The sequence below is a fragment of the Sturnira hondurensis genome, unplaced genomic scaffold (assembly GCF_014824575.4).
Source record: "Sturnira hondurensis isolate 20B ecotype Veracruz unplaced genomic scaffold, ASM1482457v3 Scaffold0014745, whole genome shotgun sequence".
Classification (NCBI taxonomy): Eukaryota; Metazoa; Chordata; class Mammalia; order Chiroptera; family Phyllostomidae; genus Sturnira; species Sturnira hondurensis.
In genome coordinates, this window is record NW_028087376.1 from 1,734,263 (window position 1) to 1,752,716 (window position 18,454).

The following is an 18,454-nucleotide window of genomic DNA, read 5'->3' on the forward strand; positions in this document are numbered from 1 at the left end:
TGATGGAAAGGAAACTGGGACTCAAATCAAGGGAGTGGACCAAAAGGAAGAAAAAAACAACCCAACGGAAGAGAATGAAGAAACAAGAATTCAAAATATGAGGAGAGGCTTAGGAACCTCCAGGACATCTTTAAACATTCCAACATCCGAATTATAGGGGTACCAGAAGGAAAAGAGGAACAGCCATGAGTGGAAAACTTATTTGAATAATAAAGGAGAACTTCCCCAATCTGGCAAAGGAAATAGACTTCCAGGAAGTCCAGGAAGTTCAGAGTCCCAAAGAAGGTGGACCCAAGAAAGAACATACCAAGACACATCATAATTACATTAGCCAAGATGAAAATGAAGGAGAGAATCCTGGAAGCAGCAAGAGATAAGGGGACAGTCACCTACAAAGGAGTGCCCATCAGACTGTCAGCAGATTTCTCAAAAGAGATCTTACGGGCAAGAACGGGTTGGAAAGAAGTATTTCAAGTCATGAAATCCAAAGACCTACAGCCAAGATTACTCTATCCAGCAAAGCTTTCATTTAGAATGGAAGGACAGATAAAGTGCTTCTCAGATAAGGTCAAGTTCAAGGAGTTCATCATCACCAAGCCCTTCTACATTTCTCACACTACCCTTGCCCTCCCCATTGTCTATGCTATTTATTCTCTGTACCTTCTCCCCACTTCTCCTCCTCTCACTCCCCTGTTGTTAACCTTCCCTGTGATCTCCATTTCTGTGGTTCTGCTCCCGATCTAGCTGTCCTCTTAGTTTGCTTTTGTTTTAGGTGTGGTTGTTAATAACTGTGAGTTTGCTGTCCTTTCACTGTTCACATTTTTAATCTTCTTTTTCTTAGATAAATCCCTTTAACATTTCATATAATAAGGGCTTGATGATGATGAACTCCTTGAACTTGATCTTATCTGAGAAGCACTTTATCTGTCCTTCCATTCTAAATGAAAACTTTGCTGGATAGAGCAATCTTGGTTGTAGGTGTTTGGATTTCATGACTTGAAATACTTCTTTCCAGCCCCTTCTTGCCTGTAAGGTCTCTTTTGAGAAGTCAGCTGACAGTCTGATGGGAACTCCTTTGTAGGTGACTGTCCCCTTATCTATTGCTTCTTCTAGAATTCTCTCCTTTGTTTTAATCTTTGGTAATGTAATTATGATGTGCCTTAGTGTGTTCCTCCTTGAGTCCACCTTCTTTGGGACTCTCTGAGCTTCCTGGATTTCCTGGAAGTCTATTTCCTTTGCCAGATTGGTGAAGCTCTCCTTTATTATTTGTCCAAATAAGTTTTCCACTTGTTGCTATTCCTCTTCCCCTTCTGATACCCCTATAATTTGGACGTTGGAACACTAAAAGGTGTCTCGGAGGTTCCTAAGCCTCTCTTCATTTTTTGGAATTCTTGTTTCTTCCTTCTTTTCTGTTTGGTTGTTTCTTTCTTCCTTCTGGTCCACTCCATTGATTTCAGTCTCAGTTTTCTTTCCATCACTATTGGTTCCCTGTGCATTTTCCTTCATTTCACTTAGTGTAGCCTTCATTTTTTCATCTAATTTTGACCAAAATCAACCAGTTCTGTGAGCATCCTGATCACCAGTACTTTGAACTGTGTATCTAATAGGTTGGCTATCTCTTGGTCACTTAAAAGTATTGGCTCTGGGGCTTTGATTTATTCTCCCACTGAGCACAGCACCCCCCCCTTTTTTGGTCTGGTTCTGCCAGTTACGTAGTAAAGGGCGGAGCCCTAGGTGCTCACCGGGACGGGGCAATCCAGTCACTGGGTTGTGATGCTGTATGTGGGGGCGGGATCAGAGAGGAAACAATGGCACTTGCTTCACTCTCTCCCATATTTCAGTCCCTTCTGCTGCTTCCCCCAAGCAAATCGGGCCCTTCTGGTGCTGGTTACCAAGTGGGTGGGCTTGTGTACATTCTAAGACCCTGTGCATCTCTCCCATGAACTCTCTTGTGAGGCTGGGTGCCACTTCCCGCACATCAGCCCCTACCAGTGTTTTCAATTGGTGCTTTTAGGCTTTATTTCCCATCGCTGGGGCCCTGGGTTGCACAGTCTGTCTTGCTGCCCATTTTCACCTGGTTTATGTGTGTGCGAATATGTGTCCACGGTCAGCCAGCACCTTGCATGCCTCACCGGATCTGCTTGTTTCCTCCCGGCACCCAGGTCCACCAGCCACCGCTTTTTCTTGCTGGACCCCTCTCCACAGGCTGCAGAGTACACCCCTTTTACCGGTCTGGATGAACTGTTGTCGGACTTCCGTACAGTTCAATTTTATGTCTGTTCTGGTTGTGCTTTTGTTTGTAAATCTGTTGCCCTTAATTTTGGTTGTGCGAGGAGGCACAGTGTTTCCACCTATGCCTCCATCTTGGCCGGAAGTCCAGAGTTTTTTCTTTTTGAGTTAAGAACACCTGACATGAGATCTGCTTTCTTAACAAACACTTAAGTTCACAGTACAGTCTTAATTAACTACAGGCACGATGTTGTACAACACCTCTAGAACTTACTCTTCCTGCATAAATGAAACTTGATACCTGCTGAGTAGCACCTCCCATTTCCCTCTCCCCTCAGCTCCATCAACCATCATCCTGCCCCTGGTTCTATGGGGTTGACTGAACTACCACAGAGAAGTAAAATCATGTGAGAAGTTTTCTTTTGGGGTGATGAAAATGTTTGTAACTAGATAGACATGGTAGTTGCATGACATTGTGAATGTTATAAATGCTACTAAATTGTAAAAATTTAAAAAAAGAAAAAGAGGCCTCCCACCCTCACACCAAAAAGAATGAATGGGAGGAAGCTACTCCATGCCATGGGTCCCAGCAAAGTTGTGACCAGAATAGCCGAGCAGAGCAGAAAGGACACCACAGTGAAGTCAGCAGTCCTTTACTACATTTCTATGACATTCTGGGCACTGGTGACTCAGTGAGTAAACCACTGACTCAGGATGCGAGAAGCTCACAGTCTAGTAGGAGAGGCTGAACAAGAAAAGGAAAATGAGGCCCTGGCTGGTGTAGCTCAGTGGATTGAGCGCGGGCCTGCGAACCAGAGGATCATGGTTCAATTCCCAGTCAGGGCACATGCCTGGGTTGCAGGCTGGTTCCCTGCAGGCCAACTCCCAGCAGGGGACGCACGAAAGGCAACCATACATTGACGTTTCTCTCCCTCTCTCCTTCCCCTCTAAAGATAAATAAATAAATAAAATCTTGAAAAAGAAAAGGAAAATGAACAGTACAGGAATTTCTAAGAAGTCTTATGATGCTTATAGGCTCAGTTATGAGAGGTATGAAAGATGCCTAGTCAGGGTGGGGACTGTTCAGGGAAGGATATACCAGGCAAAGGGAACCATATCTGTGTACCTGGGAAGAGCAGGAGGTTTGCAGATGCCTAGGGCCGTGGGGGCTGGGAGCATGAGACCAAACCCGAGTCCTTTGGTTTTATCTGGTTCACTGACAGGCCCTAGAGACCCACTCTGATCACATCAGGTCCCCAGGAACTGCTGGGGCAGGGACTGGAAGAGCCCACGGATGGGAGCCCATTCTGGAGGCCAGCATATTAATGCAGGGCAGGTGAACTCAGGCCTGCACTGGCAACGGGGCAAGGAAGGGAGGGAGGGTGCGCTTACAAGGGCAGCTGGGCAAATGACAGGCACTTGTCACTAAGAGAGGAAATGCAGGAGGAGGAAGAGAAGCACGGGAAGAAACAGTAACTTCAGAGCTGGGCGGAAGGTGCCAGCCAGCCATCTCCACCAGGACCCCCTGATGGAAATTTCTAGGAGTCTGTTCAAGTCTTCATCTGGGGTTTAGAAGAGAGATGTAGGTGACAGGTCACAGATGTGACGTGAAGCAACTGTTTGGGAAAAAAGTTTAGACTGAAATACAAAGGAGGCAGAATATGAACCTTAATATCCGGAAGGCCAGTGAAAAGGTGAAGTTAAGCTAAGGTTACCCACAAGGTCTCAAAGCCACAGGAGAAAAACCAAGAGAGCAGGGTTAAGGATGGGAAGAAAGGAAAGCTTAAAACAGGATCAATTCTCCACAACTAAGATTGCAACTGTTCGTGAATGTTGCCCATGAAACACGCCAAGATTCTGTGTGTGTGTGTGTGTTCATGTGAGCCTCACAATCTTAGGCGCTCAGCAGGGTACAGGGCAGTGTTTCCACTTTATAAATGAAGATGCAGAAACCAGACACCTTGCCTGAGGTAGAGGGCTCAGGAACCCTGTGCAGGCCTGGGGCCCTCTAACTGGTGTCCTCCTCCGGGACTGTTTCTCTGTGCCCTCTGATTACTCGGGTGGAGAGAGAAACATTTAGGGCCAATAGAATGAGGATTCTTCGCGGCCTAGAAGACAATGGTGACTCAAAGCCCCTCACCAGGAACTCTGAGGAAAAAGCCCAAGATAAAGCGGATTCAGTACGTCAGTTCCCACGCACATGAGTCACGCACACAGAGACGGGAGAGAAGTCACTCTCAGCTTCTTGGCCACTGGACAGGACAATCTGTGGTCATTTGCGGTCTGTTAACCCAAATGACCCAAAGGTGTCTGAGGCCCCTGGGATGGGCCTTGGAACCCAACCACAGAGGGAGGCCGGCAGCGCTCTCACCGAGTGTAGTGCCGGGGAGTAGCCCCTGCCCAGGGTGGGAGGTAGGAACTTGCCCCAGTGAGTCGAGTAGAACTGCCCGTCCTCATCCCTGGGGCCCCGAAAATCAGCAGCCCCCAGATGTCTCTGGGAGCCTGGCAGGGGAGAGGAAATAGCTGAAGCTGATGCTCGACTGTCAGCCAGTTCCTGCAGGAGTTCCACACTGTCAGGTGGGAGGGCCTCAGGGCACAAAGCCAAGGATGCTGGGCCTGACGCAGGTTGCAGCCATTTTGCAGATGGACTCACATGTCCCTCAGCATCCCTAGGTCCCCAGAGGAGGGGGCTCACCCAGTGCTTGTTATGAGAACACAGGAACAAAGTGGTGCTTTCTGCCTCCCTCTTACTGCCACCCAAACCCTTTCCGAGTATCCTGATGTCCTCAGGGAGGCCTATGTGACCGGCTAAGGGGGAGTCTGGAAGTGTTTGGCCAGGCTGGGCTGACACAAAATGGTGCCGATGCCTGTTCCTCCAACCAGACGAGAAAACCAAACCAGCGTGGTGGGCAAAGTTCTCTAGACCCAAATTGGGACCCCCCAGATATGCTGGTGGCAAGGAGAGGGTGGGAAAACCCCGAAAGCTACAGATACATTTCTGCCAGCAGCCAGGAGGGACAGCTGAGAGTGTGCAGCTCACAACCGGTAGCTAAGTGTGGGACTGGACATAATACATTTTCCCTTGTGCCTGACGGCAGCAAAACCCTCCCTGGTAGGAAGGGAGGTGGGGGCCAGAGGGAAAACCCCCAGGGAATGACTTGGGAATGACTTGGGAGGCACAGATGCCACCCCCTTGGCCTCATTCCCAGCCCAGGTGCAAAGGAGCCTGGCCGTACTGAGGTACTGGTCTGGCCTACCGGAAGGCAGGGAAGGGCAGTGCCCCAAACACCAGGACTTGCCAGCCCCATTCTCGGGAAATCCCTAGGCAAAGGGGGGTTTCTTTAAGCAGAGAGAGTTTCCCTACCCAACACCCCAGGATAGTGAGGTGTGACTCCATTGCTTTGGCTTGGTGAGGGGGGAGGAGTGAGCCAGTAAAACTCAGGCCTAAAGGGCTGCAATTACAGAGGGCCCCCCATAGCCACCCCATGCAGGCCCCTCCTTCGGCCTCCTTCCTTCCCGTCCACTCCCCATTCACCCAGCAGCCTGGCCTGCCAATCAGCAGCTGCTGGGAGCACTCTCCTCCCCAACCTCCTACAAGAGGGACACCAGGACAGACACCTCTGCAGCCAGACTCCACAGTTGCCACAGTATCTAACAACAGCTCCTGGCTCCTCCAGACCCAAGAAAAGGCATTTCCACCCCAAATACAGGGTCTCAGTAGACACAGGCCAAATAAGCACCAGTTCCCCACATCTGCTAGCTCAGCTGTGGGTAAACTAGCAGCAGGCATTCTTGCTTTTAGGGGAACCACATTCCCCATCCTTTAAACCTTGTGTGACATTCAGCATTTCAAGAGCCCTGAAGTTGGGGACAATGACCTCTGGCAGACAGGAGAGGAGGGCAGTTAGGACCTTGAAGCAGCAGGGCCTGGGGTCTGTGCCCCCAGAGAAAGCTGAGGAGAGATTTGAATCTTCTGACGCCCGCTGAGCATCCCCAGGCCCTCCTAACACCCTAGGAAAGGAACCTGCCCACGCGGGGATTTCCCAGGGTCAAGAGGCTCTGGCTGCTCTGGGAACCTGGGCTCCCCTATGCTTTCAGGGGCAGTTGGTCATTTGTTAGGCCCCTCCCCTCCCCTGTATTCACCTCTTCTGTTCACAGCAAAATCAGATCCTCCACCCCAAGGCTCACTCTGCCAGCTGAGCAACTTGTTGGTCAAAATTTGAGTGCATATTCTTGAGTTCCCCAGTCTCAGAACCACAAACAGATGTTGGAAAGGGAGGAACATTAAAGGGCCCATTTGAGCTGACCACATTTACCCACAAAAATGGGTCCCTCCAACTCCCTCCGTCTACCCTAGCAGTACGGGCTCCGGAGCTCTGCTGGAAGAGGACAGGAGGGATGTGACACCCAGTGCTCTGGGGTCTGGCGGCCCACCTCCCACCCCTCCAGCCGGGGTTCGCACCTGTCCCAGGAGCACAGGCTATGGTCCACACATTTCTCTCACGCTCTGGACAAACCAGTTGAACTAGTCTTGCCTTCCCTGAACGCCTCTCTGTGTGTGTGGTTTGTTTCTCTTAAGGCTGGCAGATGGTTACTGGAGGCCTTCCAACCGACGCTGAGGCCAACCCTTATAATAAGAAAAATACTACTTTCTATCCTGCCTCATTCAGGAGGTTTCTACTTCTTTTCCTTCGGTGGTTAACTAAATTTCATCTTACATAACCGCCGTAAGTTCTCTAAAAAATTCCCCAATTGGTGCCAGCAATTACAGAAAGAGTGTGTGTGTGTGTGTGTGTGTGTGTGAGAGAGAGAGAGAGAGAGAGAGAGACAGAGAATCTCCAGGGGGGTAACTCGGAGTTCTAGGGAACCTTCCTAAGAAACCAGCACTTCTTTCTCCACCTGCCAGGAAAGCCTCGTCCAGAAAGATTCTGAGAGCTCTGTATTTCACAGACTCTTTTCCCTTACAATTTTTTCTTAAACTAGAAAAGATAAAGTGAAGCCAGGAGGTTGGTATGATAAGAAATCATGGGTAAAGTATGTTACTGATAAAACGGAAATGAACACCGAGAGGTCCTGACAAGGGGCTCTGGCCCTCGGGCCCTGAACAGCCTGTGCTTCATCTGAGTAGGTACAGGACCCAGACTGGCCCTGCAGACTTCCATGCCACACACAAACCCCAGTGGCTGCCGCCTTCTGACCTGGAAGGTCTAGGAGTCTCCAGAAGAGAAAGACAGTGTGAGGAGTCCAACCACAGGCCTCCTTTTCGCATTAACAGTGCACACAGAGGGGCCAGACCACTGTTTCTGAAGCACCTCCGCCACCTTCTGACAAATCCCACAGAGAGGACCCATGCAGCATGCCCTCTCTTTGCTTCTGGTGGCAAAGGAGATCCTTGAGTTTAGTCTCTAGTTCTCACACACACACACACACACACACACACCCTAAGGAGGCGGCTTTTCACTTAGAGGAGGAAAAAAATGGGACCAGAATGAGAACAGGCACAGTAGTGTCTCAGGTTGCTTGGCCAACCTCCTGGTCCCCCAAGGGGACTCTCCCTCTGAGTGCAGGTGACCTGTGTTCAGCCTGGGCCACCAAGCCTGCTCTCCTAGGAGGGGATGGTGAAAGGAAAGGAGGACCCTTCCCCATGGCGTGGGCAGGCAGAGACCTGTGGGCAGCACCGGGCAGCATTCTGGGATAGAGCCTGAGCCCTTCCCCATTCCCTGAACAGGGCCAGTGGGGACTCTGTTCTCAGGAGGCCTCGAGGGCACTCTGCCCTCCACAGCTGCCCTTGCAAAGTCCTCCCTGATGACACCGAGAGCCCAGGCCTCCTGGGTGAGCCCACTCTGAGGCTGCTTTGTGTTCCCATGACACAGGCAGTGTCTACGGAGATCTCGCCCCGCAGCCCCGCAGCCCCGCAGCCCCGCAGCCCCCAGGACAAAAAGCGGTCTTCATGAGGGCGCTGCATGCCATGGGAAAGCAGCGGACCCAGTTCATGAGCCGGTGGTCGGGGAGAGATTCCTCTCTGCCCGCGGTCCCAGGCAGAGACAGGAACGGAACAAAGACGAGCCGGAGCAGCCTCCAAGGGATGCACGCTGACAAGGCTGCCGGGAAGTCCAGTGTGTGCGTGACAACAGATTCAGACAGGGAGGAGCTGTCCCCAGGGGAGAGGATGGCCTCCCGGACACCAGGAGAACATGAAGGGAGAGAAACGCTGGGGACGGAGACAGGGCCACAGTCCTCCCTGCGGCTGGCCCTCCCTGCGGCTGGCCCTCCCTGCTCAGCGAAGGCTACCAGACCGTGTGCAGCTGAGACGGGAGGTGACCGCCCGCCCGCAGGCATCCAGAGTCTTTTGGCTGAGCAAGTGAACAAGAGATGAGACAACAGTAAGATGTGTTTTCAGGAGAAGCGAGTGAATCAGAGTTGCCAGGTTCGTTTCACAGGAAAAATCTGGACTCCCCAGGCCTCCCCAGGCTAATGCTAGGTGTGGGGAGGAGTGTGTGGAGGTCTGACGGGGGAGGAGCCCCAGGACAGGGAGGAGCCTGTAAAAAGGCCACCCAGGAAACTTTCACCATCAGGATGGGGGCTGAGCAACCCAGGCGCACCTCCTGTCCAGGCCTCAGACACTCTGAGACATCACAGAACTCGCCTCCTAAGTACTGCTGTGACTTTAATCCCAGAGGGTGGGACCAGTGCCAGGGTCGGGGCGCACCCCATTAGATCCAGTGCCTGTTCTTGTAGAAGACACAGCTCTCTGATGCACGTGGTTTGGAGACCAGACTGAGTGAGTAAGAAGGGAAAACCCGGCTGCTGCCAGCAGCACAGGGCACACAGCACTAGAGAGGAGCCAGTCCGCTCTGCAAAAGGCCGAGGAGAGGCCACGGACGGTCTCACCTCTTTCAGGGCCACTGCAGCTTCCTGAGCACCGACCAGGCGCCAGGCTCTATGCGGAAGGGTTGTACATGTAACATTTACCTTACTTTATTATGACAAAAACCTTATGAACAGATACCGATACCCCCATTTTGTGGACCAGAAAACCAAGGCTTTGCTAACTAAGCAACTTGTCTAGGAGAATACAGTCAGTAAGTGGAAGAGGCAGGCTTCGAACTCAGATCTGCCAGGCTCCAAATCCTTACCCACACTGCACCACACAGATGTCGACACTCCTATTGTCCAGAAGTGCCACATTACAGGGATTTGGGCTTCACGGAATCCCTGGCCTGGTTTCCCACCCCCTGTGTACTCGGTGCTCAGCTCGGAGGCAGCCCTGGTGGAGCGACCAGGTGGCAGTTTGGTGATTTCACTCCATAAAGGGTGTCCACATACTGCACTCAGTCTGCCGCGGAGTCGGGGCTTGCACACTCCTTGCGACCACTGGCACAAGCTCCCTGTCCCCCAGGGAGAGGTGGCACACACCCTACTGTCAGGTGTGAGAATGGGCAGGAGCTGTGTCACTCAGTCAGGGGTCCAAGGAACCAAGGGGTTGGAAGAAAGGGCAGAGGGACTGAGTGACCCAAGAGACTTCCTGGTACCTTGGACCTGACCCCTGGGGCCTTCCTTTCTTGCCCCATTCCTCTTCCCCTCCGACTGGTGTAGCAAGACTTCCTGAGTAGGAAGGTCTCCTGTCACTGCTAAGGAATTCCTGCCGGAAGGCGGGTGGAAACGCTGCCCAGAGCCATGTGAGGTTGGGAAGACCTTCACTCAGAGGCTCCGGCCAAGCCCTTACCGTTGTAGGAGAGGCGAGGTTTGCTCAGACACATTATAAAGTGCATTTCCATCTCATCGGAAGCCACAGACTTGGAGCAAATGGGGCACTTGAAACCTGAAAAAGAGGAAAACAGGATGAAATGTTCTCCCCAAACCAAGTACGTTCATTACAGATGCGGACACTCTTAAATGACTACAGCCATGTGGGTGAGAGTCGACACGGAGAATTCACACCTAGATACATCCTAGACTTGATTTCTCCTTCATTAAGTCACCCCAAACTTTGTTATTTTATCACAGCTCCCAACTCACATTTTTTTCCCTAGTGCTCTCCCAGCCCTATACCCCTCGTGAAGTTTATCAGAAGTCGCTGACAGCTGACTGGAGTTCTGTTTTCTTCTGGGCCCTTTCACAGGAGGGCACTGGGAATAGGCAGGCACCGAATGCAGGCCACTGAGTAGTCTGGACGGCAGAGTGTCGGACACCCTTCTGCCTCTCAGCCCTCAGACCACTTGGCGGGGCATCCAGCGGGAGCAAGCCCTGTTGTCATCGGCGCCACCATCCTTCACTCGGAGCACCTTTGCCTCCCCCCTGTGGCTAAAGCAGCTGTCTTTGGATGGTGTACGAGCAGTGGGGTGGCCCGCCAGAGTGCTCCGAAATGCCATGCGTGCCTTGGCCATATGCCACCGAGGGTAACAGCTGTGTCACAACACCAGGCGAACATGGGGTTCCATTTCTGAGTGGGAACTGCTTACACAGCCAAGGGGTTTCATCAGATACTATCAGTGTTGGAGATTTCATTGCAGACTCATCTGAGCTGCACTTCATAGAGCAAACATGTTCCTTGATTTATTTATTTTTTAAAAAGATTTTATTTATATATCTTTAAAGGGGAAGGAAAGGAGAGAGGGAGAGAAATATCAATGTATGGTTGCCTTTTGTGTGTCCCCCATTGGGAAATGGCCTGCAGGGAACCGGCCTGCAACCCAGGCATGTGCCCTGACTGGGAATCGAACTGAGATCCTCTGGTTCGGAGGCCCTCGCTCAATCCACTGAGCTACACCAGCCAGGGCTCCTTGATTTATTTTTGATAAATAATTTGTAATGGATAAGCAGATAAACTATTTCCAATTTCCTCCATTTCACTTTTACTGAAATTATTTTCAAATGGATTCTTTTCCATTCTACCAAAAAGATCTGATACTGTTAAAGAGATATTGTTGTAAACCTCTGGCTCTTCTGTTAATTTTTAGCTAAAGTATTCCATACGCAGTTTTATTGGATGCTGGTAACACATATGAGCAACATTTCTTACAAAACCCTCACACCCTCAGCCTGTGTGTTGACTGTTCGCTGCTCCAGGGTGGAGAACTCCACCCCTGCACCGGGGTCTTCCCTCTCCCTGTGGCCTGGCCTGGCCTGGCGAGAGCTGCGTGGGAAGCCCTGGGCACCGACTATGGGCACTGCAGAGACGGGAAGCCAGCCCACTCCCACATTCCATGCAGATCACAAGCACTTTGCTTAAAGTCTTCTCCTAACCCTCCTCTCCTCAGTGACAACTCCGTGAACTACAGGACCAACCAGAAAATCCGTGGTCTGGTTTAACACGGACAGAGTGGGCTTTAGAATCTGTGGCACAGACTCGTACCCCCGACTCCCTTCCTCGGAGATCGTAGCAACTAAGCAACTCAGCTGAAAAGTCTGAGAAGTGCTATTGACCCCAGGACTCTGGCTGAGCTTTGAGAAAGTGCTGCGTTTTCTGATCTCTGTGTGGGTATGAACCCGTTAATAACAAAACTAGAAGACTGAAAAGAAACATGGTGGGAAGGACACACGCCCAATTTTCTGGCAAAATTGGATCTCAGATGTGCCAGGCTGGATTCTTTCCTAGTCCAGTTTGGAAATCTACAGGTGTGGTGGACAGGTGAGTAATAAACCGGAGTCTTGCAGAAGGAGGGTGTCCTCACATCCAACCTCATGCCTGTGCCCTGCAAATAAACCTATACTTATATGAAATACCTTCCACAGAATGACCAGCCATTACAAGATTGTCTCATTTTCTTCAGAGATTGGCTCACCGTTTTTTCTGACTAAAAATACCACAGTTTTGCAACAGTTTAAGTGACTACAGGATACTTTTACTTAAAACTTGCTAAGTCAGCACTGTCTGCTGGCTGAGTCACCAGGAGGTGTTAGAGCGATTTGTTCCTAATAAAAAGCCTTCCACCTCACACTTTCCTTACTTTCCTGGTAACTGACACAGATTCGTGGTTATCAGTGTAAGAGCCTCGGCCAATCCCTGCATCCCACGTGATTCCCTGGGTGAAGGAGAGGGGCCAAGTTACAGCTATGGTGCTGGGAAGTAAGCCACCGAACCAGATCTACAAGGGAATGTCACTGAACATTTATGTCCTAGAAGAAAACAAGTTGAGACTCAAAGGTCCCGCACTGCACAGGTAAAGAAAGAGAACCAGTGAGGCCATCGGGTCAAACTAAGGGAGTGGGGCTGAAACTAGAATCATACTTCTCAGCTCCCAGTCTGAAGTTCTTTCCATCAGAGGAGAGTTGTTCACAAGTGTGATACTACGATTCATAATAAGAAATATATACTTGTTCTTTGTCCTTCTTCTGACACAGAGCTTCTAAAACTCTTGGTATTTCCTAACATCCTAAGATGAATAACATTTGGACTTCTGTCATCGGTTCCTGAAATAGCTACAGAGCCATAGGTGATGTCATAAACAAGCCTTTTTCAACCACACCAGAGTTTATATGAATGAAGCGACTTTTGGGAAGTCCCTCAGTAAACTAAGGATAGGGGCTGGCTGCCAGGGGATCCCACTGCGGATCAGAGATTGGAACGTGGAGTTCCGCCCTACCCCCAACCGCTAGGGAGGGAAGAGGGGCTGGAGACTGAGCTCAGCCACCAATCGCCAATGATTCAAGCATGGCTGTGTAGTGAAGGCTCCATAAAAATCCAAAGGGACAGGGTTCAGACAGTTCTCCAGGCTGGTGAACACGGAGAGATTCGGAGAGAGTGGTACCCCTGGCAGGCTGCAAAAGCTCTGGGCCCTTTCCCCACACCCGGCCCTGTACATCTCTCCCACCTGGCTAGTCCTACCCCTTTATGATAAACTGGTAGTCCAGCAGTGAAATGTTTCTCTGAGATCTGTAAGCTGCTCTAATCAATTAAGTGAAAGTGAGGAGCGGATGGTGGGAACCTCTGGTTAACAAGTAGTTGGTCAGAAGCACAGGTGACAACATGGACTTGTGGTTGCTGTCTGAAGTGGCGGGAGGCGGTCTTGTGGGGCCGAGCCCTTGACCTGTGGGATGTGATGCTATCTCCAGGCAGGCAGTTTCGGAACTGAGTTAATTGCTAGGTGGTGCTGGGAAAACATACCTCGGAACAGGGTTTTAGGAAAGAGGAGGTTCTGGAGGGAGTGCCACTGTAGCAGGAAGAGATCACGACCTCTGGATTGGAGGGAGGGGTATGGCTCAAGACAGAACTCAAAGTCTATTATGTAAATGAGAAATGCCAAGACGTCATGGGTTTTCTGGCCCGAAGACCTTGGCAATAATTTACCCGCCCGGACCTCAGTTTCCTCATCTGAAAAACAGTCGCTTACTTTATTCCTGCCAGAAGCAAATGAGATCAGAAACATGAAAGCACGCTAAAAAGCAGCTAATCGAATGGATGTGGAACCCCATCATCACACATGGGAGCGCTTGACGAGGAGGAAGGAACAGCAGGGCTGGAGGAGGGCCCTGGCACTGAGGGAGGGGTGATGGGGCACTGGGCACACAGGCCACAACCATGCACACTGTGCTAGGGGCCCCAGCTGGTGGGGCTCGGTGGACTGAGTGTCCAACTGCAAACTGAAAGGTTGCTAGTTCAATTCTCCGTCAGGGCACAGGCCTGGATTGAGGGCCAAGTTCCTGGTTGGGGGCGTGAGAGCGGCAACTGACGATGTCTCCCTCATGCATTTTAATGTTTCTCTCCCTCTCTTTCTCCCTCCCTCCCCCCTCTCTCTAAAAATAAATAAAATCTTTGAAAAAATAAAAAGTGCGCCTGGGGTAGGCAGTGGCCACCCTTGCCAGTCCTACCTCTGTTTCCTTGAACTTCCAGAACACCTTGTGTGGCCCTTTCCATGCAGCCAATGTGGAACTGTGGTCCCTGTTTAACCTCTACGGCACCCACTGATGATACCAGGGCATGTTTATTGAGCCACTACTATGGGCAGCCACTGGGCCGTACATGTCTTCTCATTTACATAGTATGATGGGGATACTGAGGGTAACTTTATTTTGCAGGGGAGGACTCAAGGTATGTCACCTGCCCGAGGCAAAGAGCCACAGAGCCAGAGCTGACACGGAGCACCCAGGAAGTCTGGCCGCCTGGTGTGTACCTTGCACGCCAAGCTGTGAGACCATCGGATGAGAAGACACACAGTAGAAACCACCTAAACATGAGACACGAGGATGACGAAACACTAGTCTCAAGCCTCCCATGTTGCCCCAACTTCTCCTGACATACCCCGATCCTGGGTCATTCCATAAACTGAAACAATGAATAATTTTTTCCCGGGAATTCTGTTAGTACGGAAGGATGGAGTTCTGCTTTTCACTCGGCACATCAGACTACAACACTGCTTATAAGATGCCGACTTTGGAAATCACTTTTTAAATGGAAATTTAAAGGCAAAAGTTAAGGAAATGGAAAACTGTGGCGAGCTAAGGGGGAAAAACTGATGTCTTTCCCACATTCTCTCCTGAAAGGTCAGCAGGCGATGACAATGGGTCCCACCACTCTCCTGCCCAGTCTTCCCTCAGTTCGTACAGTCGCGGGTCAGCACCAACGGCCCTGCGGAATGGAAAATACTGTGATCTTTAGGAGCTATCCAAAGGTTAAGATACTTAAGGAAATTGATAGCATTTGGGAAAAAAGTCCAAATCAAATTAAATCAGCCCTGCAAAGATAAACCAAAGGTCTGCAGCACCATCCAAATGGCATGATTGTGTCATATTTCGTGAGACCTTCAGCAGCACTGAGGGAGAATGTGTGAGACACCTGATTTCCCCAAGAAAGTGGCAGGTAGAGTCTCCAGGACTCCCCGTAACTGCACCTGAGACCAGACCCTGCCTGTTGCTCCGGAAGCCAGGCGAACGCACAGTAAGAAGGTACACCCAGTTACACCCCTCTCTCCGATCTGATTTCCTTTCGGAGGCCATGCCCTGCACATGTTGTGTCTTCATTATTTTCAATGCAGGAAGTGAGGGGAGTGAACCAAAAGCCAAGCTCAAGGTTATACAGCTAGAAGAGCCAAGGACAGCTTGATCAGCCAAAACCCAGCTGCTTCCTGTCTTTCAACCATGTCCTGCCAAAGTGGAGAATCCTCGGCGGGACCAGAGACCAGGGAACAGAGCTCCCGAGAGACGATAAGCCTGCACTGGCTCCGCAGGGCAGAGTCTTGACCCATCTTTACTGCCAGGTCAAAGAGTAAGCCCCCCAGTGGGTAAAACCAACAGCGACCCCGGGAACCCGCACAGGGTCATGTGCGCACAGGGTCATGTGCATGAAGCATTTTCCTGGGTCCGGTTGACTGGGCCCCTTGGACTTCACAGAGGCCCTTCTATCCCACAGGGTAACAGGAAGCACAGGAGCAAGTGGCTCAAGTTACAACACTCCCAATACTCTTCAACATTTATCTTGCGAAAGAAATGAAAGTTTTTGTGCTCTGGGGACCATACACTTCTCATTTTGCAAAACTGCAACCTTGTCCTTTAAGACCTGATTTCTCGGGACCTGTGCTCAGCATGTTGCCCCAGTTCCCTCCCTGACCCTCCCTTCTATGCTGATGCGCTATTTTAACGCTGCCCCAGTTCTGCCTGTCTCTGGGATCACCTAAACCGAGAAGAATCAAAAGAAGCAACCAGGGAAAATGAAGCCATGACATCCAGACAGGCCCTCCTGCTCCGGGGAGGTGGAGTGCCTGTGGACCCCTCCAGCCTGGGGGCTCAGAGACCGCTACCCCCAGCACCGCATCCCGGCTGTCCAGTGCCTGGTTTCCAGCCTGGATCTTTCCCTCTCACATCCTGGCGGTGCTTAATGTCTATAAAATGAGACACGACTAAATAACCCGATTCAGTGGAATTTATTATACACGGTAGAGCTAGAAGTAACTCAGGATGACATTTTTTTTTTTTTTTTACTGCAGAGATACAATCCCAAGAGAAGAGGCTAAAGGAATCACATTCTCCTCCCCTACCCCTTTCTCTCTAAGAAATAACTAGGAACCACTGCAGCCTGTGACTTGGTGAGGTGTGGGCTAGTCTCTCCTGGGTAATATTCTGGACTACGGAAAGGCCCAGGAGTTCTGACTTCTGCTTCTTTCAACACTACTTTCCTGGACTCGGCCTCCAGACTTCTGTTCTAGGGCCTGGGGCTCACCTGTTTCCCAGGCACCAAGAACACGCTCATAAGCAGACATTAGAAATAAGCCACACTGGCAATTAAAAGCAATTTACTATATTAGAGAGAGAGAGAGAGAGAGTGTGTGTGTGTGTGTGTGCGTGTGAGAGAGGGAGAGGGGCGAACACCCCCCAAAAAACAGGAATTATCTTCTGGAGGCCAGACCCCTTGTAGTACAGGCTTCCCCCGCTAGGTGAGTGTTCTAGGAACCCATCTGTATCAGTGTACCAGCTGGCATTGCTGTGAGAGGCTGTGTTCAGTCTCAGTAATTTTCCCTGAAGACTCTTTCAGCGGGTTTGCCCAGGTCATGATAGGTGATTTACAAGTGAACACCCACACTGCACTGAGTGTTCAGGAGGTTTTGACCAAAAACAGCATGACCTCCATGCCCTGTCCTCTCTATTCACCTGATCTCACCCTGGGCAACTCTTTTTTTGTTTCCTTGGATGAAAAAAGTCCTCAAAGGGAAACATTTTGCTAATGTGGAAGAAGTTTAACGAAAAACAGCTGAAGCACTAAGAGGCATCAACATCGATGAGTTCAAAAACTGTTCTGAGCACTGGAAAAATGTCTCAGTAGGTGTATCACATCAAATGGAGAGTATTTTGAAGGTGACTGAAATTTAAACATGTAAGAATACAATTTTTTATAAATAAATTCCAGTTTGTGGGTTCCCCTCATATGTGTATATTTTTCTTAATCTATCTATTGGGAGTGAACTTGATGCATAAACTTGACGGGGTCATGGGGTGCCCTGATATTTGACTGAACATTATTTCTGGGTGTGTTTTTGTGGGTGTTTCGGTAGGAAATTAATATTTGAATTGGTAGACTGTGTAAAGCAGATTGGGGAGGGCACAGAGTGGGGAAGTGTTATCCAATCTATTGAAGACTTGAATAGAACAAGAAGGAGGAATAGAGATGTGGGGCTCTGTGCCAACTTGCGCTGGAACGCTGGTCTTCTCCAGCCCTTGGACTGGCACTTACACCATCAGTTCTGGTTCTCAAGCTTCAGACTTGGACTCAAACTAAAGGCAACGGACTCTCCTGGGTTTTCCAGCAGATTACAGGACTTCTCAGCTTCCTTGACTGCATGAGCCAATTCCTTACAGTAAATAATCTCTCTCTCTCTCTCCACACACACACAAACACACCATGGTTCTGTTTCTCTCAAGAACCCTAATATATGTTTATTAAAATGCCAAATAATAAAAATTTAAAAGACGGATAGCATCAAATGTTGGTGAAAATGTGGAGCAACCGAAACTTTCATTTTCTTGAAGGGAGTACAAAATGACAGTCACTTTAGGAAAAGATCTGGTAGTTCTTTACAAAACAAAACATACATCTAGCCTCAGCAAGCAATTCCTCATCTAAATATTTACCCCAAAGAAACTAAAACATGCGCCTACAAATAGATAAGCATAAAGATGTCCATCACAGCTTTATTCATAACAGGCAAAAAATGGAACAACCCAACTGTCCTTCAACAGAATGGATAAACAAACTGGCATAATCACGAGCACAAACACTACTTAGCAATTAAAAGCACTGATACGTGCAACAACACTGATGAATATTAAAGAACATGCTGGTGAAGGACACAAAAGAGCACAGATGGCCCTGGCTGGTGTGGTTCTGTGGGTTGAGTGCTGGCCTGTGAACCAAAGGGTCACCAGTTCTATTCCCAGTTGGGCACATGCCAAGGTTGCAAGCCAGGTCCCCAGCTGGAGGCATGGGAGAAGCAACCGATTGATGTTTCTCTCACATTGATGTCTCTCTCCCTCTCCTTTTCCCTCCCTTCCCTTATCTCTTAAAGTAAATCAACAAAATCTTTTTAAAAAAAGAGCACATTTTATGATTCGAATTATATGAAGTTCTAGAACCAGGAAAGCTGATCTACAGTGGGGAAAAAACAGACAATAGCAGAGATTGACTGAAAAAGGGATGAGAAAACTTCCCGGGGGGATGAAAATGTTCTGTATCACGGGAGGATCTGGGCTTCACATATGTATGCAGTTGTCAACATTCAATGAATGTACTATTAAG

General features: G+C 49.7%; 1 protein-coding gene across 3 annotated transcripts in view; it reads right to left on the reverse strand.

The window, feature by feature from the left end:
- Nucleotides 1-18,454, reverse strand: part of ZNRF1 (zinc and ring finger 1) — a 92,069-nt gene that overhangs the window by 5,357 nt on the left and 68,258 nt on the right. For all 3 annotated transcript variants that reach the window (XM_037063621.1, XM_037063622.1, XM_037063623.1), the window contains exon 2: nt 9,956-10,051. In XM_037063621.1, the coding sequence (XP_036919516.1) occupies nt 9,956-10,051 (96 nt within the window). The remainder of the gene's footprint in view (nt 1-9,955; nt 10,052-18,454) is intronic.